This window comes from Melospiza georgiana, chromosome 7 (genome assembly GCF_028018845.1).
Source record: "Melospiza georgiana isolate bMelGeo1 chromosome 7, bMelGeo1.pri, whole genome shotgun sequence".
In the NCBI taxonomy this organism is placed as follows: domain Eukaryota; kingdom Metazoa; phylum Chordata; class Aves; order Passeriformes; family Passerellidae; genus Melospiza; species Melospiza georgiana.
Genome location: NC_080436.1, coordinates 20,331,663 through 20,349,733, shown reverse-complemented (window position 1 = coordinate 20,349,733; position 18,071 = coordinate 20,331,663). Strand labels below are relative to the sequence as shown.

The window sequence follows — 18,071 nt, the reverse complement described above, 5'->3', positions numbered from 1 at the left end:
TTTTAGTCAAGAAGAGTTTAATCATTCCATGCCAGGACACAAGATTTACAGAAACAAGTAATTCTCTTTCTCCACCCCAAACAGAAATGACAGCTAACTCTGTTAGTCCTTCTACTTTCTTTTTTAAAACATGAGAAGGAGCATATTTTGTTCACAGCATGTTAACACAAGAAAAATAATGTGGAAATTTGAGCAGAATGTTTAACCTTGCAGAGTCCAGATAGCTATCTTTGGAGCTCTCTTTAGGATTTCTTATCTTCTTAGGAGCTCACTTTTTCAAGGAGAAAAACGAGACACTGTGATTGACTCTTCCCACAACTGTCAGGATACAGTGCACAGTCTCCCAAACAGGCACAGAAATGTTAAGTGCATTAATAGGAGATTTTTCTTTTCTTACCCCACAAGCAAAATATACGTCTGAATTTGGTGACAGAATTGTTGTTCACCTTCTGTGTATTTGTGTAGTGCAAAACTTGTTAAACTCTTTTCCAAGAGCAGTTCAGTACATGTGTTTAAAATACACCATCCATCAGAAAGTATGTCAAAGGAAACTACTTTGTTAAGGGAGGTACATGCAGTGAAACCAAATACAGCTGGTATCTGCAACTTCTTTAGAGTACTGCCTTCATTTCCTGCCCTTCCTACTTTTCATAACTTTGCAAGTATGGTGGGAACTGGAGAGAAGTCAACCAAATCCTTTTCGCAACTGTTCCAAACTTGAGAAGCTTGTATTTGTAACCATTTGCGGGGCTGACTCATATCACAGTTTGCATTTTTGCTTTTGTATCTTCACCTAAAAAAACAGAAAGGTAAGTGGGGAAAACATTCCCCCACAAAATGCTTCTGTGCATTTTGAGTGTAAGTCCAAGTAGTATTCATAGTCAAGTTATAAACCCAGACAAATGGACTTCTTGGACTGCCTGTATTGTATTGTTAATGCTTGTCGCATTACCAGTTCTTATCTTTACGGATCAGATCATGTTTCATGATGTTGGGGGGAAAGAAGGCATTTTCATTTTAAAAATGTTTTTGTTATATGGTATTTTACTCTTTTAAATGTTATTTTTCTTCAACTGAAGGTATTATGGTCTGATGTATAAACATTACCATTTCTTCCTAAAGCCGTGAAAGACTTTGCATTTGGTAATTAAATGAACTGCTTGAGTTAGTATTGTACTTTTCAGCCTTTCACATTTAATTAACATTCAAGTGGAAATTATGAACAATTTATATCTGTCAGGAAAAGACAAGACGTAACAAATTGTCTCCGTGCAGATGTGAAATTGAGGCAACCTTAGAGAGACTAAAGAAACTGGAGCGTGATCTGAGCTTTAAAGAGCAGGAACTAAAGGAACGGGAGAGACGTTTGAAGATGTGGGAGCAGAAGTTAACTGAACAATCAAATACTCCTGTAAGTAGACAATAATTCAACCTTTCATCTTGTGTCAGAAGGATTTGGAGCTTTGTCTATATAAATCTCAAGACATACTAAGGAAGTAGTGCTCCTGTTTTTAGTTGTTCCTTTGGGCCAATTTTATTGCATCACTCTAGATAGCAATATTTTTTTAAAATTTCACCTAATGCATTAGGTAGCACATATTACTGATAGTTCATAGTGTGACATGGGCATTTTAAGTAGTGTCCATTGATTTATTTAGAGTTCTCAGCTTTAAAAATTGTTTACATTCAATAAATTCTGTTTTCAAGTAGAAAGTTGTAGACTTTATGGGGTGCAGGATTTGGTCTTAAATGTAAGAATAATTTGTATCTTCCAGAAGACATGTTGTGAAACTTATGCAGATTTTTTTGATTCTGTTCTTTTTCTTTGAGAAGTAGCAAATTCCCATTCTGTGAAAAGGGGGTCAAAATTCAAAGTATTAATTTAAGGTTTTGTTCATAATTATAGCTAACATAACTTTGACTGGCCAGTTACCAGCTGGTAGAATTCTCACATTTCTGTTAGTAAATTGAACAAAAAACTTCCTTGCATTATCTTGAATTTCTTGATGAAATACTATGCTCTTCAACCACTGATTGGCAGAGGGAGGACCACAGGGTTAGTGCATGGCGAGACATTACAACAGAGTTGCTAAAAAAATTACTGTGATACCTCCTTGTTTTTAAAGCACTAGCTAAGACAAATACCAAATTGAGATTGCAGTAGCATATGATTTTTCTTATGCACAATTTTATCATACTAATAACCTTGATTCCAGCCAGACCCATTTACATATGACTTGTTTTTAAGGCATAGCTTATTGCTGTTCTTTGAATGAAGTTGCATTTATGTTCCAGCTGCGAACATGCAGCAATGAAATCACAGAGGATAAATGTTTTCCTATGTGCAGATTCTGTGTGTTTTCAGTAGATATCTCTATGCCTGCTTTAACACTTGCCATATTCCAGTAACTGAGCTGTGGGCCATCCTCTATCCTGAGCACAGCATGAGACACTGCCTTAATGAGCAAACCTTTTCACCAGCAAGGCCCTAGGGTTTTTTATGCTGTACTTGCTTATGACTTGTACTTTTCACTTAGAGCTGGCATTGCTGCAAGAATAAAGCATTGTGCTAAGGCCTATTGTGCTAAGCATGAACTGTCTTTCTGCATAGCGTTAACCCAACTGTCCTATTGCATTTAGGTGCGATTTTTTCTAATAGACAAATACAGGATTGTTTTTTCCATACATTTTAAGTGAACTTACACAGAACATATTTTTTAAAGAGCCATTTTATTGGAAAAAATTGGATATACTGGCAAAAAAAAGGGCTTATTCAAGCAGGATTGGGGTTTTTCGTAGCACTGGTTACACATACAAGTATATTGTAAATTCATAGCTGTAAGTCATTTGCAAAATATCTTTGGGCGTTCTGTTTGCAAGCTGTAATCGTTGGGAGTCAAGCATCTGTCTTCCTCCATTAGTTCAGGCAGTGTCTGCTCAGCAGCATCAAACTAGAGGGTTACAACGGGGAGTTGCAATGCTTTAAACTACCTTGACTATAAAAGCAGGAGAAAAGATATGGCAGCTAGAACTGTGACACATCTTAGAGTTCCCACTAGGCATAAACCTGGTTCTTAGCCAAAACCAGGCCTTGTGGTGTCTTAGCTGGTACTCTTGTCCCTGCTCTGTGTTCTGCAGTCACCTTTTCACTTGTCTCTGCAGCAAAGACCAGAGGCCAGCAGTGGTGTGCAGGAATAGAGTCTTAAACCAAGTGACAGGAGAGCAGTGAAGCTGTCTCTGCCACTTGATTCTCCAGTGTTGTAGGATTGGTAGAAGCTTCATCCTGCGTGGTAGGTAACTGTGAGTGGCAGGCTGCTTCTGCTCCAATGAGTAAAGTATAGCTTCACACACTTCAGCATGAGGGAAGGATGAGGCCAATACTGAGGCCAATATTTAGAAATGCTTCTGTGCATTTCTCCCTGCTCTTGTTTTGACCCTTTTTCTGCTGCATCTTATACAACAAGCTGCTTTGAGTCTGATCTCTGCAAATTCCTTTGTGTGCATCTCCAAAAGCCTCTAGCACAAGGGAATCAGGAGCATTTTGGTGGAGTAAAATATATCCATAGCTGCCATGGAATGGGAGACTTCTCTTGAAAGAGGATTTGACTTTGTGATGGTAGTGGATGTAGCTAAGATGAACAACTTATTAGAGGAAGACAGTAAGCAGGACATGAAATCCATATATCACCTGTGATGCCCTGTACCTGCAGGTGGTCATTTAACCATGGAACTTAGAGAGCCTGGTGGATCCTAGCCATTTCTAAGGGTCTATTCTGATAGTCATCGTATGCAGTGTGTCACTGAAGGCATGTCCTGTCCCGACAAACTCTTTAAATTCTCCAGATAACGAGATGGCAAAATATGGAGGAAGTAATGTGATTATAACTTGCAAAATGAGCCATTCACAGCTTACCCACGCTCAGACATTGAACAGTCAATGACCCAGAAAGGTGTTTCAAGTGGAGAGCTGATTTGCAGCTTTGTTGATTTTTGTTGGGAATTCTTCCCATGTCGGGGATGCTGTTCTGTGGATCTAAAGTAACTATAACTACCTGGCAATGAAGTGTGTGTGCTAGGTCTTGTTTTTGAAAGGTTCCTTCTTTTTATCAGGAAGAGCTTGATCCAGCTAGCACATTGTTGATGGTGTAGCTGGAGGTTTTTGTAGAGCCAGGTGTACAGAAGCTTAGCTGCAGGTTCTTTCATCACACAGCAGTAGGATGCATGAGGGCTGTTTAGGACACCGCATCATGCCAACTTCTTCTTTTTATTTTTCTTTCTTAAACCCTGATCACTAACTTTACTTTAACACAATGCAAATAGTAAGTCTTTGTAAGCAGGGAAATCTCAAGTGGAACAGAAGACAGATGCTGTCTTTTTTAATGATAGAAAATTAGTCAATTTCAGTGGTTTTACCAAGAAATGGGCACTCTTTGAGCAACCCTGGCTGTGAAGCCTCTTGTGTTACAAAAGCAGAGCATCACCATAATCACCCCTGTAACTTATTTTGATCAACTGCCATTGCTCTTCAGTCAGTTTTCTGATTAGGTTAAAAAATATATGAAAACCCGTGAATTTTGGGTAGGCAGTTTTACAAATGCTTTGGAAAGAAATGCTAGTGCAGGTGCTAGTGCACCACACAGCTCCTTTGCTGTTGTTTGAGTAGTGCCTCAGTTTGGCACTCCAAGACAAGTAGGTAGTTTAATTTAGGGTGAAACTCCTGAGTTTTTATTCCCTGTGAAGCACAGGCAAATAAGTAACCTCTTGTATGTCACAGAGGTTACTAGCCTGGCCACTCTGAAGAGGCATTAATCATTAACCTGAAGAGGGCATACTTCATTTGTTACTACAAACAGTCTGGGTCAGGTGAATGCCATTATCTGTAGGTGAAGATTAGCGGAAATTTAATATGATGTACAAGCAATTGACAGATGTCTCTTGATACCACTAAAGAAAAAAAAAAAAGCTGAAGAAGCTGACAAGCTGACCAAAACCACCCCTCTTCCCCTGCCTGCTTGTCCCTGGGATGGCTTCTGGAGGTGTGGTGCTGGTGCAGACTGGAGGCCAGTTCTCCTGTCCTTTGCATTGGTGAGAGACTCATTTCTGATTGTGGCTGTTGCAGGATGACCCTTTCTCTCCTTTTGAGCATACACTCAAAACCAGTCTGCTGCTGCTTTCATTTCTGATATTTAGGGGCTGCTGCTTCTGCATCAAATGCAGAGCTTGTTTGGCTTCTCAAGTCTTAACCCAATTTATTCTTCAATCCTGAAAGGTTGAATTAAGCAGCTCCAATTGCCTTGGAACCAGTCCACCTGATTGGGAAATGTCATATTCTGTTTTGTGCCATACAAAATGAAGGATTGAAGAGTTTGAACCTTCTTTTGTCATGAAAGCTCTGTTGCCTGTGGTTCTTGCCATGCCACTCAGTGATTTTGGTTTAAGAACAATGACCCCAGAAGGATGCTATCTGTTTTAATGAATTCTTACTTGACCTCCATGTTTAGATTCACTAATCGTATGCTCTCTGTTGATTGCTGACTAATCTGGTGGTGTCTTTTTCCTTGATTTTTAAATTGGTTCTAACTTTCACTTTTGCTCTGTCCTTTCCTCCTTTTAAATAGTTTTTCTTACCTCTTGCTGCAAGAATGTCTCAGGAGTCTTACTTTGAATCTAAAACAGAGGAGTCAAACAGTGCAGAGATGTCATGTCAGATCACAGCAACAAGTAACGGGGAGGTAGCTGGCATGAACCAAAGCCTGAAGGCCTTGATGATGACGGGCTTTGGGGATATCTTCTCTCTGAACAAAGCAGGATCTGTCCTGCATTCTGGAATGCAGATAAACATGCAAGCCAAAAAGAATTCTTCTAAAACCACTTCTATGAGAAAAGGGAAGAAAATCAACATGGCTTTGGGTTTCAGTGAATTCGACTGGTCAGATGACGATGATGATGATGATGATTTTGATGACACAGATGATAGCAGCGAATGAAATAAGTTGTAGAGTTAACCCTGAAATCGTTTTAGCAAAGCAAAACAATAAAGTTTTAGAACAAGAATCCTGTCAGTTTGGTCTGTTTAAATCCTGTAAAAGAACAAAAAGCGAACAAACACCAACAAAAAAAGATATTTACCAGGCTGAGCATATTTGTATGTTGAAAGATATATTGTTTCTGTTTCAATTGTGCTGGCTTATTTCTGCTTTGATGAAATTTGGAACTAAACTTTCCAAACTAATTGAGATTATTATTATTTCATTATTATATCTATAATTTCTAGTGCCTGATTACAGAAACTATGGCTTGATAAATTTAAGATCTGGAAACACTGGGAGAAACTTCAATGTCATTAATGCCATTAATGTACTTCAAATTTTTCTTTTGTGTTTTTTGTCATTTCCCTTACCCCTTTAATTGTCGGTCATATGCATATGCTTGTACTTCCAGATTTGCTATTTTCTACATCCATTCTTTCTTCCTGTTGTAGTGAAGGGGTTTGCTGTGTTTCTTAATTTAAAGCCATTTTCAAGGCAGCATTGGGGGAAGTCACAGATAAGTTTCTAGGAACAGAGAAGCTTGGGAAGGAAGAGGGGTTAGTTAAATAGATAGTTTAAAAATGGAATAGCATCAGAACTCAAATAATCCCTATTAGTAGATGATTTCTATAAATGTGCTTTTTTTTCCCCCCTCACGTGTATGTGCATGTGTGTATAATTCACCCTATCAAAGTAAACTGCAATCAGACCTCTGCATCTATTATCAGATATTGTGATCTGGAAGCTAATTTTCAGTTATGTTGATGTGAATCCATGAAGCCTCATTAACTTTGATGGACTTATTCTTGTACCTGAGAGCAAAAATTGGTGTTTGTAAATTTTGATTCTGTTGTATCTGCTAAACAGCGTGTGCCATCCTTGGGAAAGGACAAAGAGAAGCCACTGTGACATTTCAGCTTGTGCCCTACTACTGTGGCTTGTGTGAAATTCTCCATATTAGAATCTGGCAGTAATGTCAGAAATATTTACTAGACTCTGCATAACTGTTTTTTGCAGCTACATTACTTTTAAAGTATTGTCACTGCTGTTACAGCTTACCATAAAACTCAGTGTCTAACAATCTGCTGCAATAATTGCCTGCCAGGCACTTATGTTGAGAGCAGTGAGGATGTTTCTCCTGATGACCCCTTTAGTGGTGATGCAGAAGGAGGGAGGGAAACCAGTGCGAACACAGATGCAGGTTAGAAAGGAAGATGATGTAAAATATTTGCCAAGGAAGAAGGGCAGCATTTCAAAAGAAAAATGTTACTGTATAGTTCAGCAGTAGTGGGAATAAGCCATCAAAATTCCATTCTCAATTACTGGAAGGGTTTCTTTTATAAAACTTGTGTTTTTGAGTGGCTTCTTTAATTATAGGCTTGCCTGTTACACAGCTCTAACCTATATGTTATGGTGTTTTGTGGATAGCTTAAAGAAAAATGGATACATTAGATAACAGCAAGCTTGAAATCATTATCTGTTCACTCAACAAAACAAAGTTCTTCAAAAAGTTTTTCTAGAGTGGACACCTCTTTGGGTTGTGAGAAAGAAAGAATTGTTTCATCCTTAAGCGTCAGCACTGATCCAGTCACCGGCAAGGCACAAGTGCTGTGCTCAGGCTGGCCTGCTCCATTTGCTCTGCATGGGATCATAGTTCCTGCAGGATGTCATTTAACCCTCTTCCAGACACTCCCAAACTTCTTGACTTGAACTTCCCTCTTGTATCTGGAAGCTATTCTCATGATGAAATTATCATTTAAATGATGCAGTAAATGTTCAAAGTATCCCAAGGAGAAACTCTTTTGGCTCACGTGGGGATGGCTTCTTAGGTCCATCAAAGAAACCTGATTTTAGGGAGAAAAAGAGAATTGAAAGGGCAAATAGTGAAATGGAAATAAGAACAAATAGCCTTTTCCAGTATAGATTTGTACTATTTTTGTAAGTCTACGTCTGCTAACACCCACAGCAATGATACTATTTTTGTAACTGCCACTTTGCACTCAGCAAAATTGTGATGGATTTGTGTAATGTAATATGTGCACTTTAGATCTTAAGGTGTGTATCATTGTGCATAAATTACTGTACCATATAAGCAGTGTAGGGATGTACAACTGAAAACAAAATTTGGTTCAGTACATTTCTACTTCAAAAACCCAAAAAAATCTGTTCCTAGCATTGATATTTTGCACTTTTTTGGTGTTTGACAATCTTAGAGCACTTCATGCACATTTATGTTTGTATGGGTTTTAAGTGAATTTGTAAATTAACTCCTTAATCTTTACAGAAATAAAAATAGTTTTTAAGTAGTATGACACAGATTTTCATAGTTGCAACATCACAAGGTTTAAGTCTGTCTTCAAGGTTTTGTTCTTACCCAGGTGTGTAACCTATATCAGCAAATATCATCAGAATGTGGTAATGTGCTTGTAGTAATTTCTGCCTACTTGTTTCAGTATTTTTTAATGAAGCAAGATGGATTTTTTCCCCTTCACCTTTTTTCCCCATGTTGTTTCTCAAAGCAAATTAAACTATATTAAGGAAAAGTTTAAGCTCTTCTAAAACTTCCCCATGCATTTAAAGTAGCAAAGGTGACCTCTGAATTGTAGATAAGGTGATAACGTGCCAAACTCTGCTGATGCAGTTGAGATATAGTATTACACTTAGGATTTTGGCTGTGCTTACTAAAAAAGCAGTGGTATTAATTGCATTTTTACTTTTCTGTGATGAGTTTCACACCAGGTGTCTCCAGTTTGCAAGCCAGTTATCATATGTGAGAATCAAGCTGTGTTTTCTGCCTCTGAAATGCTTCTCACTAGATAAAGGCTTTGAAAATGGCTCTGGTGGGCAGGTATGGTGGTTGGAGGAGGGCAGAGTATTTAATCTTCCATGCCTGATTTTGCTCTGCAGTGTATCTGAGTCCATCTTCTACCTGTCTCATCATCAGGTTATACAAATCTCCACAACAGAGCCACATCTTGTGTCAGCTAATGCAAGCATTAACCAAACCCAGAAGGCATTTCTCTGGCTGCTCTGGGCCAAAGCCAGAACAAACCACCAAAAGCCTTCCTGTGCCTTGTACACCTCTCAGCTCACTAGGCCCTGCCAGGCTTTTTGGGTTCCAGTTTCCTCTGCCTTCCATAAAGCCTGAAGGTGTTTGCAGTAAAATAATATCACTGCATTTGATGGAGGGGAAAGGTAAGAACCAGGCCTGAACTTGGCATATTTACCAGGCTGCTGTACTGCAGACATGAACTTAGGTGGGTAAATGGCCTCAGAGAAGAACGGGGAAGATCGACTTTTGGCTTGCTTAATGGTCAGCTGGGACCAAGACAGGATATCCAACTCCCAACTCCTTTTCTTCAGCAGTGGTCAAAAAATATGGGAATGGGACTTAAAGGAGGAACACTTTTGATCTAGTCACTTTTGTGACAATGTCATCACTAATTTCTTGGAGTAGCAAGTGCCTTAGGGTACGGTGTGGGTGTGCTGCGTTGCCAGCCATTGTGTGCTCCCTGACATGGAGCTTGTCCCCTCTGGACTGGAAGGGCTTTCTGGAGGTGAGGTCTGGCATGGCCTCTTGTCAAACAGTCATGTTCATGGCTTGTCATTTGCTTATCATTCCAGAGCTTTTCTTAGATGTTGATTCCCTTCTGGGTTTTAAAGTGTTTATTCTGAGTTAAAATATCTGATGCAGTAATGATGGGTATTGCTCTCAGCAGTAGCAATGGATCTGTAGTGTGCATATAGCTGTTAAGTACTGAGCAGTGTTACTGTGTGTCTTTAGTGGTGTACTTCCTTTATCTGTAATCAGACAGCTTTTACAGGTTTTTAATAAGACCTCTGACTTGACAGAGGCTTTGACTACAGTCCTAGTTAGAATGTTCAGGTAGAAAAAGTAAGTTCATTTAGTAATTTTCACAGCCCTTAAAATGCACTGGTAGAAATCTGGAGGAGAGACCTTTCCCCTTTCCCCCAGGCTTCAACTTAGTGTATACTGTAAAATCTGCACAGAGATTTCTGATGTGTGAAGATTTAATTTTAAAACTGTAGAACCAATGATTTTCTTTTAACATTTTATATTGTGTGCTAAATACTCATATGCCTTTAAAAGTCAGATATAGTCCACTGCATTTCTTGCTTTTGCACTACTGAAGAAGTTTTGTACTGAATAGTAGGAGTCGATGCTACTTACACTTCAGGTTTGAACTGATGGAATTCAAATAGAAAATATTTTCACAGTGTTAGAAAACTTCATTTTCCCTTCTGAAAAAGCAAAGCTGAGCGCAATGCCTATGCCAAGACTCTTGTGCTGTAAACTGAATATATCATTTGTGTGGAACATGCAATGTTACACTTGTGTGTGGTAAAATCTTGCAGTGTCAGTTATTCTCTTTATTGCACTTGACATACCATGTCTTGTTTTATTCACACTGTGGATTCGATTTTCCAGTGTAAAACCAAAGCAAACAAACAAAAAGAAATCATACAATGTATTCAATTTCCTCAATTGGTGTCATAAACTTTCTTTTGGTGTGAACTTTTCCCTTGCTTCTCTTTTGTTCCAAACTTCTATTTTGCAATAAACATTTTGACAGTAAATTTTATGCATTTGTGTGACTGTGTAAAATGCTGGAGTTCCAAGAGGTTCCTTATTGTCTACTGGTTTAAGTCATTTTTCTGTATTACTATGTGACATTTCTCCTTTATTCTCCCATTAAGAAGAAGAAGAAAAAAAAAGATAAATAATACAGAACTATTCTGCCACTGGTTATATTTAAACCAGAAGAAAGCAGAAAAAACTCACTGTACATCTAAAAATGCGTTATTGGACTTCTGCAGTAAATTATTCAGTTGTACAAGTCATTTTACCAGGCTGCTGCTGCAGCACCAGCCATTTTTACTCTAAGTACCTACAAAAGGCACAACTCAGCCTCCTGAGGGGGTTCATGATTGCCACTTGCCCTTCCTTGTCCTTTAGTGTTGCCCCCAGCACTACTTTTGTCCCAGTGTTCTGCCCAGGCTGCAGGTCACTTAGTGTGCAGCTGGAGGTGCTGGGATGCCGTGGGGACCTGCTTGGCCTGTGGGTGGAGCCTGGGGACCCTGGGGGTGGCAGGGTCCTCTGAAGGAGGTGACAAAGCCATGGAGGGGCGGGGGTAACCGAGCTGAGTCTCTCATAAATCACTGTTCTCTACATCAAAAAGTTTGCAACTACATCATGATATTGAGCTTCTAGGCGACACTGACTGTCCAAATACAGATCTACAACAATTAATGGTAATCCTTTAAGCTGAATAAAAATGCCAAGAAGATGACATTTTGGATACCATATATTTGAATGAGTATAAAAATGGCAATCACTGTTTCAGTGACATCTTCTCCTCTGTCAGTTTTCACATCATCCCAGAATTTTATTTAATGCAGCCATTCCTCTGTGGTTTCCTAGTGCTTCAAGAGCTAACATCATCTTGTATCCAACAAAGTGTAGGAGGAGGCTGGGAAGTGCTGCACTCCTCCAGCCTTACAGGAGTTGTTACAAAGCCGTGGCAGAAACCAAGAGAGACTTGTCTGGACATGGGTTGGAAGACAGTCTGCAGTGGCCAGACTCCAAATTCTGTTTTCACTGCTGTCCAGTGAAAGTTTTCCTTCCTTTTGCAGAAAATATCCATCCTTTGGGAGGGAGTCATATTCCCAGAATTATTTTCATTGAAGACCAAAGCCATAGCAAAAGCCTTCCTGTAGTGTCAGAACCAAGAGGAGAGGCAGATAGAGTCCCTTGCCATCAGAAGATTTACTTTTGCTTCCTAAGTTGTTTTTGTTGGAGATGTGCTGGTAATTTTATCTGCAGAGAGGAACAGGATCGATTTAACACTGCCAACATGCTGTTGGAGCCAGCCCACAATCAGTGTGAATGCAGTGGTTTAGGACATCAGTATGAGTTGCAGCTTAACTCCTGCACTTTGCAGGGAAAAAGGAGCAGAATAGTATCAGCCACCAGAGTAAAATTTGGGTGGAGGGGAGAAAAATGGTCGGATGGTTTTCTTTTCAATTCGTATCTCTCACACAGTTGCTGCCCTCCTTTGATATTTGTGCATGGACCGAGGAAGATGTGGTGAGTATTCTGTGTTAATGTGGCCAAGGTCCTGATGCTGGAGCTCTCTGACAAATTACAGCAGGCGTGGTGGGAGGGAAGGCTGGATCAGAACATCTAGGTGAGATCTTACTGCTGTTTGGTAAAGCTTGTGTCCCAGAAAAGCTTGAACATGACCAGGAGTAAATTTGAGTTACCTTCATAAAACAGACACATTCTCCAGTGTCCAGAAAATAGTGGGAGCTGGGAACTGCCAGCAGTCAGGAGGGCACTCCTGGGTCCTCGTTCAAGGAATGTGGAAGTGCCCAATGACCTAACCCTGGACAGGACAAAATGAGTTCAAAGGTTTTATCCCACTGTGTGCCACCTGGATGGCAATTAACTGAAAAAAAGTTTAGAGCTTTTTAGGGGTGTGGAACCTCTCTTTGATATAAAATAATGGCATTGAGTACTTTATACTTTTTTATTCAGTTAAAAGTCTAAACAATACAGATTAGTGATTTATCTCTGACACAGTGATGTGTCAAAATTATTTTAATGTCCTATCAAGCACTGCCTTTGTGTCTTATGCATCATGGGGTTGTTTGGCTGACATTTACCAAAGGACTGTCTGGAAAGCCCTGGCTCCTTCCCTTCAGCCCTTTTAGCACATGACACTTCTCAGTTGCTTTGGTCATTTCAGTTCTTCATGACAATAAACTGAGAAAGGTGGGTGCAAACTGGAAGGCAGTTTGGAAAAGCTAAATAGAAGTATTCACTTGCATTGGTGAATCATGAGTCCTTTATCCCAAAGTGAGAAATATTTTTAAATTTTGTTTTAAAAAAGGATGATTACTTGTGAACTCCAAATAACTGTAATACAAGACTTTGATAATTTGAACTTCAAGATTGATTCCTCTTTTTTGCAGTTTTTCTGGATGCAACAACTTACTAGAAAAGGTAAAAGCTATTCATACGTCCTTTCACGCTCACATTTATGAATTAATACACATTTATTCATTTTCCCCCCTCCAATAAAGTGCCATGTGGATTTCTGAATAACCTCTTTTATCTTAAGGCGATGCTTCTGGTGAAATGAGTGTCTATGCTAGCTTGTTTAAGGAACATCATATCACTGGGAAGCAATTGCTTCTTCTAGAAGAAGAAGATTTAAAGGACATGGGAATTGTTTCCAGAGGACACATCATCCATTTGAAGGTATTATCGGCATATATTGAATGGTGCAGTAGGTTATAGTGTGAGTATTACAGAGTCTATGGAGCTTCAGTAGTATTAGCAGCAAAAAAAGTTACAAAGCTAAATAGAGAACATATTTGGTATCTAAAATAAACAGAATTATAGCTTCATATGGATCTAGAACTCAAGGCAACCAGAGAATTTTATGAGGCATGAAAATGTGCTGTGGTCTTTATACTTCTCTGTAGTTCTTAGTTTTCTTGTGAGCTTGATGGCAGTACTGCTGCAGCTTCATCTAGGAGGGCCATTCTCCCAGCAGAAAAGCTTGGGAATCTTCAGAGAGAACTCTCTTTAGCTGAAGGAGAAACAGATACAAAACAGTTTTTTGAACTGAAATCTCAGCTTCTCAATTTCCACATCTCATTTATAGCATAAAGCATATTTAGCCTAACAAAACTCAGTTGGACAACTTTAAAGCTGATTGACAGACAGATTTCTTTGCTCTTAGAACTTTGCTTTTAAACAGTGTTTTAAATGTCTAATGTTTGTAATGAGTTAAAAAATCACGATCTGGAAAATGTGATCATGACAGCAGTAATGGTATTAGTACTGTATCCACAGGAGAGTTTTCTGGCAGTCAGCTTTGGAAAAGAGATTCTATAAAAGCAGTGTCTATAATTCTGTTGAGTCTCAATCATTTTAGATCCCAATTTGCTAGTAAAGAGATACTTGTATTGTAATTGCTAGTCCTGCAAATTTAGCTTTGTAAGTCACACAAATTTATTCCCCTTTTGCTCATCAGCCATTTTTTCCATGCCTACACACCATTACTGATATATTTAATTTACATTTCCTACAGGGAAAATTATTGAAACTTAATAAAGTCAATAATGTCAAAAATGAAAGATCTCAGTTTCCTGGGTTGATTTAAGCATAAATAAAAACAACAAAACCGAGTTCCCTGAACATCTCTTTTTCTGATTAAGCAGATCTGATTCTGAACATAAATCAGGGCCAATCTACCACAACAGTTTCCAGAACAGAGCTATATTTTAAACTCTTCTCACATGCCCTAATGTATCCACAGTGGAAAACAGGGCATGTGGGTTATGCTGTTTTTCATGCTGGTATTTGCAGGATGAGATACTAAATAACTCCCATCTGGTTTTGTTGATTTTTTTTTTCTAGACTGCTATTGAGAAGTTGACACATGACTACCTAAATCTATTTCATTTTCCACCATTAATTAAGGTAAGTCTCATTGTTGATATAAGACATGCTTCTCGTGCTGGTATGAATATTTCCCTGTTCTCATGTCTCAACTTTCCCCCATTCAGGGGAGGGCAAGGTTGCAGTTCCTACAGAGGGTTGTAACAAATGTGGAGAGTCAACAGCAGCAATGGATCACATAAGAACAAATAATAGAATAATATAAATTGTTTTCAGGGAAGTTCTCAGTTTGAGTACTTTATACCTTTTGTATCATGGAGCCAGTAGAATTAAATTAAATGACAACTGGTTGCAATTTGCTTGTTGTCATTAATCAGAAACTACTTTGAAGAGCCATTCCTCCAAACTGCTGCCACCAACTGGTCACCACTGAAGAAGCAGACCCCTGGCCCAGAATAAGCCCATAATTCCCCAGTTTGCTAATGTTATAGGAGAGAAGGGTGACAGAATGATTTAGTGTCCTGCCACCCTGACGTTAACCCATTCGTTTTCTGATAATCAGTAATAAGACCCATGCAAAAGGGAGGGAGTGTTTGGGAACCTTGGTATTGCTAGAGCAGATATTTGCCTGATTTAATTCAGTAAACTAACCAAGGAATTCTAGACCCCAAATCCTGAAGTAGCTTTTTTAGTCACAATTTATTGCATATCAATAGAGCAAAATCCACATAAAAAAAAAATTCATATAGCAAAACTCTGTTCCCTGGAGGGGAAAATGAAAGTCAGAGCATTGCTGCTTTGCTTTGCTGTGCCAGCTGCAATTCCAGTGGCAGAGGCTGTCACAGTGCTTGCAGGGACACTGCACTGTGCCAGAGTAGCTCAGCAGGAGCAGGAAATGTGCAGCATCTCCCACTACCAGCTCTAAACCCATGCAGAAGCCTTTGCCCCTCTTGGAGTGTGATATCTCCTTTCTGCTGCCTACCAGACTTCTAACACCTGAAAGGCAAATCCTTTCTGCCACCAAAGGGTGTGCTGCTGTCTCCCAGTGGGTTGTGGTAGATGTGAATTCTCACCTTTGCCTGGTTTTTTTGGCAGGATTCTGCAGGTGGAGCTGAAGAAAGCATAGAGAAAGTAGTGAATCTTGAACTTGTGTTTGGTTATCACTTGAAGCCGGGAAACGGTCCAAAGGTAAGCTCGGAGTGCTAGATCAGTTGGTTTGGTTAAGAGTCTCTACCCAGAGGGTCCAATATCTTCTGGACACAAAAGATAAATCTGCATGAGAATTCTCTTGTTTTGGAAAGTGCTGGCTGAATGTCAAGGAAGCAAATGGGGCTGCATCAGTGATGATGATGTTCCCCCAGAACAGGCAAGGAAGAAGAGTGGCACAGAAAGTCTTGGCTGAAAGCTTTTGTTTCCTTTTGAACTATTTTTTAGATTTAATTTTTATAATTTGGGATTTCATTTTGTTCCTTTTATCTCAGTGAGTGTGAAATAGTAATCCATTTATTCAAAAAAACCCACTGACAAGTTGAGCAGTGGCATATGTCTGATGTTGGTGGGCAGACTTCCTTTTGTCTCAGCAAAAAGGAGATACTGTTTTATGCAACCAAGAGGAGTTTGGGAAATATATGGTGTGCATGGCTGCTGGCTGGGCAGGACTGGTCCTGGTGGAGACTGTGTGCCCCCATGGTCCTGGGGAAGGAGGGAGGGGTGGTTGGAGCACACTGCACAGAACTGCTGTGCTCCAGCAATTGCCAGCGTGCCACATGCTAATCAGCCCTCAGCTCCAGGCAGAGCTGCTTCAAGGATCTCTCGTTACACCCTGTGTAACAGGAGCGTTGATGACTCCAGATGTTCCAGCAAAGGATTTCTACCACATTGTTTTCTCTCAAGAGTGAGGTTTGTCCCATGCTTTTTGTTTGCTTTGTCCAGATTGCCATGGACTCTGAAGTCAAGGGTTTTAGAATTAATCATCTATGTGGAAATGGTGTGCAAAGCATTTCTGAGCTAGAGTCAGGGGTTGTGACAGCAGGATTTATTTCCTTTTGTATTTGATAAATCTGCAATGTGTGTCCACCCTAAACTTCTGGGAGGCTGACTTTCATCTTGTGTTATCTGGCTGCTTTGCTTTCAGGGCATATTGTTTGCAGAAGTCTCTTGATTTCTGTACTTGGTGGTGCTTGCAGAGAAAGCATTTAGGTTTGAACTTAGTAGGAACTTGTATTCATACTGAAATAATTTCTTCAATTTGAAAAAAGCTTTTGTCTGGAGATTTCTTTTTTTAGTTTGTTTCTTTTCTCTTGAGTACTTCTTTTTCCTATAAAAATCTTCTTTATCACTATGTGAATTACTTAGACTGTCTCAGTGTTCTTGAATGCATGTTGCTTATGCAGCTGTACAGCTGCTTTTTTGTAGGTGTGCATTTTTCTCTCCCATGTGCAACTAACTCTTGAAGGAACTAAAAGTACTCATATCTCCCTTCCATTTCCAATATGGGCTGTGAGCCATAGTACAGGGAGTTGGGCAACCACCTGCAGGAAAGAGCAGAAGAAGGAGGAAATAGACCTCTGAGCACTGGAGAGAAATTCATGTTGTACTAATGCCTCCATAAGTTTGAAGATGAGTAGATGTTTTAGCCATGACAGCAAAACGTGCAAATGAGACTGTATGCAAAGTCTATGGAACAGAAGCTGAATTGTTATGAAAGGGCAGAGCTAGTTCAATGGGCCTGTGTAGTGTTGTCATAACCTCTGCAGGCTTCTGACAACCTTTTTTATTTGGTCCTGCCTTCCCTGTGAGCTCCTAATTGGTCCTGTGTGCTCTGTGTGCTGTTGGGTCCTTTTCTAAGAAAGCCATTCCCTCTGAAGCTGTGGTTGCATGCCAGGCATGCCTTCCCTGTCAGCTGCCCTGCTGCAGCACCCTGTGTGCTCAGTGGTGCCATTCCAGGGAATGCACAATTTGTCACCTGAATATGTCTGGGCTGGAACATCTGTCTGAGATCTGCACATTAACTTGTACCTGCCTTTAAAGATATTGCAGCAGAGCCAGTTTGAAAAAGTGAATTGGAAGGAGCAGGTTGTTTGAGTTTTTGGGCAGGGTGCTAGGGCCAACATGGGCAAGTAGTTTGCATTAAACATAACATTAACAAAGACTGGTGTGGTATAAACTGTATAGGAAATTTGGCTAGCTTGCTTCTTTGAATACCCATGCATACAATCTTCTGGCTCCCCTAGAGGCTGCTTTGAGCTGCCATCTAGATTTGTTCCAAAATGAACTGGGAAAAGGGTGAAAACCAGGATTGAAGGGTTTAAACTTCTTTTATTGTCCCATTTTTGTAAAAGAGTGGTGCCTGTTCCTGTAAAACTGGGTCAGCAGAAGCACTTGGGATCACACCTTCCACCATCTTTGTAGCTAAAAAGCTGGCCTACATCAGTTTAAAAATAAATTTCTCAAAGGAACTTTACCCTAATCAGTCCCTATAACCAGCTACCTAACTAAGAAGCATTTCTCCTGTTTTAATCATGAGGAAAAAGAGGCAATAACCTCAAATTTGGGTTAGACATTGAGGATGTGTGTTCCCTGGCTGGTATGATGGCTGCTAGACTTGA

The 18,071-nt window shown here is 39.7% G+C and overlaps 1 protein-coding gene across 2 annotated transcripts in view; it reads left to right on the top strand.

Annotated features, from left to right (window-relative positions):
• MAP3K20 (mitogen-activated protein kinase kinase kinase 20) overlaps nt 1-18,071 on the top strand; it is a 90,846-nt gene that overhangs the window by 55,623 nt on the left and 17,152 nt on the right. Inside the window, exons 10-15 of one of the 2 annotated variants that reach the window (XM_058027648.1) lie at nt 1,276-1,411; nt 12,094-12,138; nt 13,026-13,056; nt 13,175-13,314; nt 14,482-14,544; nt 15,559-15,651. In XM_058027648.1, the coding sequence (XP_057883631.1) occupies nt 1,276-1,411; nt 12,094-12,138; nt 13,026-13,056; nt 13,175-13,314; nt 14,482-14,544; nt 15,559-15,651 (508 nt within the window). Of the gene's footprint in view, nt 1-1,275; nt 1,412-5,618; nt 10,629-12,093; nt 12,139-13,025; nt 13,057-13,174; nt 13,315-14,481; nt 14,545-15,558; nt 15,652-18,071 lie in introns of those variants that run through there. The other variant, XM_058027647.1, reaches the window with a different exon arrangement.